The sequence below is a fragment of the Exserohilum turcica genome (genome assembly GCF_000359705.1).
Source record: "Exserohilum turcica Et28A unplaced genomic scaffold SETTUscaffold_2, whole genome shotgun sequence".
In the NCBI taxonomy this organism is placed as follows: Eukaryota; Fungi; Ascomycota; class Dothideomycetes; order Pleosporales; family Pleosporaceae; genus Exserohilum; species Exserohilum turcicum.
The window spans coordinates 853,010-857,368 of NW_007360025.1; the positions used below are offsets into that span (position 1 = coordinate 853,010).

Consider the following 4,359-nt stretch of genomic DNA (forward strand, 5'->3'; position numbering starts at 1 on the left):
CTGCTCAACTGCTGCTCTGGAGCGTCTGTTCATTCTCGTCGCCGTCGCGGCCCTGTGTGTTCTGGAGACGCCCTGACGCAGCGCCAGTATCAGCCCCAAGCCACAGGTGTTTGAGAGAGGCGCTCTGCCACAGCCCCGCCACTGACAGCCAGTAGCAGCCCGCAGGACCCGCCAAGCGCCTGCGCCTGAATGGATGCCTGATGTGTTGATGCGCAAGGCGGAACACAGTCGATCCGAACACTCTCGTTTCGCCTGTCTCACCGCGTCGTCATCCATACCTTTGCATGTTGCGCGTTATCTCCACCTCGCATGTTCCCACGAACTCGTGTCGGAACAAGTGGCACGCCGCCAAGCTGGTCGACCACGCAACCAGCTCCAGCGTGCCCAAACCCTCGCTGTTGCCAAAGCACAGTGCTGCTGCCGACAACAAAGGCAACGTCCGAGGCACAGTCGTCCCCACACACGCTGTCACAGGTCCGTCTAGGCTAGCGCCCGCCGTCATGGCTGCACTGGGCGCTGCTTGTTTCCTGCTTGCCAAACAATGTCAAACCGTTGGCTTCGTCAAAACTGCATCAAGTCCGACACGCCTGGTTTTGAAACCTACCCCGTGGACAACACTGAGGCTGCTCGCCTTATGCGTTCCACTCTTGTTCTCTAGGGCCCCAGGCATCAATATTGTATGCACCTACACGCCCGTTCTCCTTCCGGCTTAACACGTCTCGTGTCCGGGTTCTTCCAAACATTCTGGCTGCGAACGCCGGTCGTGACCCATACTGCCGATCAAGAATCGAGTTGCAGAGGCAACGGTTTGAAAACGTTGCCAATGTCAGAGAATGCCACTGGTAATCAGCCTGGTCTGTGGTTCCTCGACGGTCCCGTTTCGTGTCCTGTGTCCAAACTCTATAATTGCTCCAGTGCCCCAAGTTTCGAGGCCTCAACCGCATCTGTTCAATCGGCATCAGTCTTTTAGCAGCCTTGTAATACTCTCTTTTAGTTTCCCACTGGTTTGGGCTGCCCTACATTCACTTAATCCACATTGCTGCGCAATCACTTGTCTTTACCGCATAATACCTTCATTTCTCTGCTGAGCCAGACTCGAAAAGACATCTTGCAAACCACACGATTCTTCACTCCAACACGACCCAGTCAACTCATCAACAACACATTGACCGTTCAGAGCACACTACCCATCACAATGCTTCACCACCAGCCCCAGATTCTCTCTCCTCTGCCCGAGATGAACTCGCAGTCTCCCTCGGACGCCTCCAACCTTCGTGCTCGCAAGATGTCGGCCGGCGGAAACAGGTCTTGGTCTGAAGAAGAGGTATGCATTTACTCGCTCTCTGAGCCACTTGATAGACACCCCCCCCTAACAGCCATGCAGGAAAACTACCTTCTCCAGACGCGCATGCAAAAGATGCCTTACAAGCACATTGCCGCACACCTCAAGAAGACTGAGCTTGCCTGCCGTCTGCACTACCACCAGCTCTCGCACGGCAGCCACCGCCGCAAGCGAAACAACTCGGTCTCCTCCAACGCTTCATGCAGCTCCACTGGCACCTCTGCTGCATATGGCATGGTTGCGGAGCAGGATGCTTACTCGCAGTCCTCTCGCCACAGCTCGCCCATGAGCTACACTGGCAGCCCCCATGTCCGTGCCGGATCCGTCTCCAACTCTCCTGGCCGCTCGCAGCACAAGATTCTCCTGCCCAAGCCTCGCACGCTTACCCCTTGCGGCTCTCCTGAGCCCTACAACGGCCTCCGCATTAACACCGAGGTCGCTCACCAGCCCAAGGTGGTCGACACTGACCGACTCCGCTCCATCTACGAGTCTCGCCGCCAGCAGTTCTGGGCTACTGTCGCCGCCGACTATGGCACCGACGTCTCGCCTGCTCAGCTCGAGGAAATCTGGCGCAGTGGCTCCAACGCCGTTCGCCCCCCTACCCCTGATGCCTCACCCGACGGCAGTGTCATGCACAACCCCGTGTTCAAGCCTACTCCTTTTGCATCCTACGCCTCTCCAGCCCCCAGCGAGCAAGCTAAGCACTGCAGCCCCATGAACCAAAACAACGCTAGTGCTGTTTCTGCTCCAGAGCGTATGCCTTATGTCCTACCCATGCCTGTCCCCTCTTCTGGCCGACCAAGGGCTGGCACTTGGAGCTCGGCTCCCAGGGACAACATGCCCATTGCCAGCCTGCTCAACGACGACAGGAACTAAACGACTGCACCCAATCCACGTCTCTGTACTTTGACGATTCTCTTTGTCGATTTGGGAACGAGCACTACGGGCATCATGGGTCACCACGGCTTTCTATTCTTACTTTCGCTAATCTCTGTTGAATCAACGCGTTTTCTACTTTTGGTGGCATTTGGTCAACCTGGCATGACATGGTATGCGATTTTCCCCACATGACACAGGGAGCGTTTCGGTTTCACTTTTTTTCCGGAGAGGTTTTTATCCGCAGCATGAGCATCAATCATCTTTTTTTTTCTTGCAGCGTATGTGGCCAGGGGGCAAAAACGGCGTTCACATTGGCGTACATGCATTGATTGATTTTTTGGCTTGTCGTTTTCCTGTATGTAAATCCATGGTATGGATGACGTTAGATGAAGCCAAGAGCACAACGAAAATCTTCAAACCACGTTTCCACTCAGCTCCTTGTCCCTCTCCGCACTGATCTGTCGTGTCCAAACATGCCATGGTCTATTCTCGGATATATTATTACGGGCATTTTGTATATGATGTCCGGCCCTGATATTTCGCTTGCCATGTGTACCTTCTTGTTCGGGATGGCTAAGCGACTACTGTAACGCTTGCTCGGAGCTACCGCCATCCGTTACTCACCGTCATTCTTGCTCGTATCTTTGCTCATGCTCGACTTCCCCTTGTCTGCCAAGTGCAAGAGGCTTCTCTCGCCCAGCTGAAATGTGGAGATATCACAGACTGTCAACATGCATGCATGGATGCAAGCAACATGCGCCGCAGATACTGTATGTAGTGACCCCAAAAAAAAGAGCCCCACAGCCAATGACTTGGGCGCGCGCGTGCATGGCTGTTATCCAGCTGCATAACTTGGTGTACGTAAGAAAGAGGGGGGCAAAGGCTTACGCAAAGGCCCAATCATGACCTACGTGCCAAGTACATAGCATGATGTCTGCGAGCAATTACATAATATTTTTTGTATGCTCCTGGTCTATCAGCGCATCGTCCAAGCGAGCTACGTACATTGAACAATAGCAATAGTCATAATAATATCTCCAAATGCAAATAGAGTATCGCACCTCCATCCTTACTCCAACAATTCATTCATAGGTAGTTTTTTTTTTCTTTTCTTTTTTTTCTTCTTTCTAATTTCTCCCCAGATACTTGGCACAGTGGACGTTGTCTTTCAGTTGTTCTCAACCACCGGGCTGACGGTAAATTACTTGGGGGGGGGGGGTTGCCCAGTCGCGCGCGCACGCTGAACCCCAAGGTTCCGTCACGTTACGTTACGTAGCTCGCGCCGCCACCCCCGGATCTCCGATAGGCTCACTCAACCCCCAATCCCCCCGCCGCCGGTGTGTGGTCTCGCCTCGCTTGCTTACATTACTTACTTACATGGACGGGGGTTTTTTTTGTTTCGTCTCCGCAAATTTAATCAAGAAAAAAAAAGGAAATAGAAATAAGCACATAAGCGCTAATGTACTGGATCCACACACACACACACACCAACCCAACGACAATCATGAACATCCAAACAGTACGAGACGGTTCAACGCATTGTCATGTAAGAAAAATGTAAGATTTAATAGTTAAGCAAACAATAGGCAAGAGAAAGTGAGATGGAGACACAGAAGCAAGGAGGAAAAAAAAAGTCTGCACTACACTTTGCGCCTTTTTTCTTTCTGGTCATTGTCTTCTATTTGCGTAGCCCCCCTCAGAACCCAACGGCCCGCACAGTATTACCTACTATACTTAGGGCCGTTGGACCCGTTAGTTTGGGTAGGTAGATGGATAGTTTAAGTTAGCCGAGTCACCAATCTCTGACCTTTTAGTAAGCGCATCGAGGGTATCGCACAATAACAACAACAACCACATCAACAGCTAAGCTACACACAAAAAAAAAGGGCCTCATGTATGTAAGAAGCGGGTGCCCACGAGCGCACTAGCCACCGCTACAAGGTGCATGCGGGCTTGCGGCTGACTATTATTATAATTGTTATTGTTATTGTTATTACTGGTATGATAATTATTATTATTATCATTATTATTATTTCTCCAGTGTCTTTTCTTTCCGGCTTGACTAGCTTTTGGGGGGGGAAATAAGGTTGATGACTCGGCGCTGTTGACTCGCTGGCGGATGGCGGCTCGCGGGTAGG

At 52.0% G+C, this 4,359-nt stretch overlaps 1 protein-coding gene across 1 annotated transcript; it reads left to right on the top strand.

The window, feature by feature from the left end:
* Window positions 1-1,195: 1,195 nt before the first annotated feature.
* SETTUDRAFT_153515 (uncharacterized protein) lies at window positions 1,196-2,218 on the top strand (the record flags this gene model as incomplete). Its single annotated transcript, XM_008027148.1, has 2 exons — window positions 1,196-1,324; window positions 1,385-2,218. 2 exons carry the CDS (start codon window positions 1,196-1,198, stop codon window positions 2,216-2,218), a joined length of 963 nt encoding a protein of 320 aa, XP_008025339.1.
* Window positions 2,219-4,359: the final 2,141 nt, after the last annotated feature.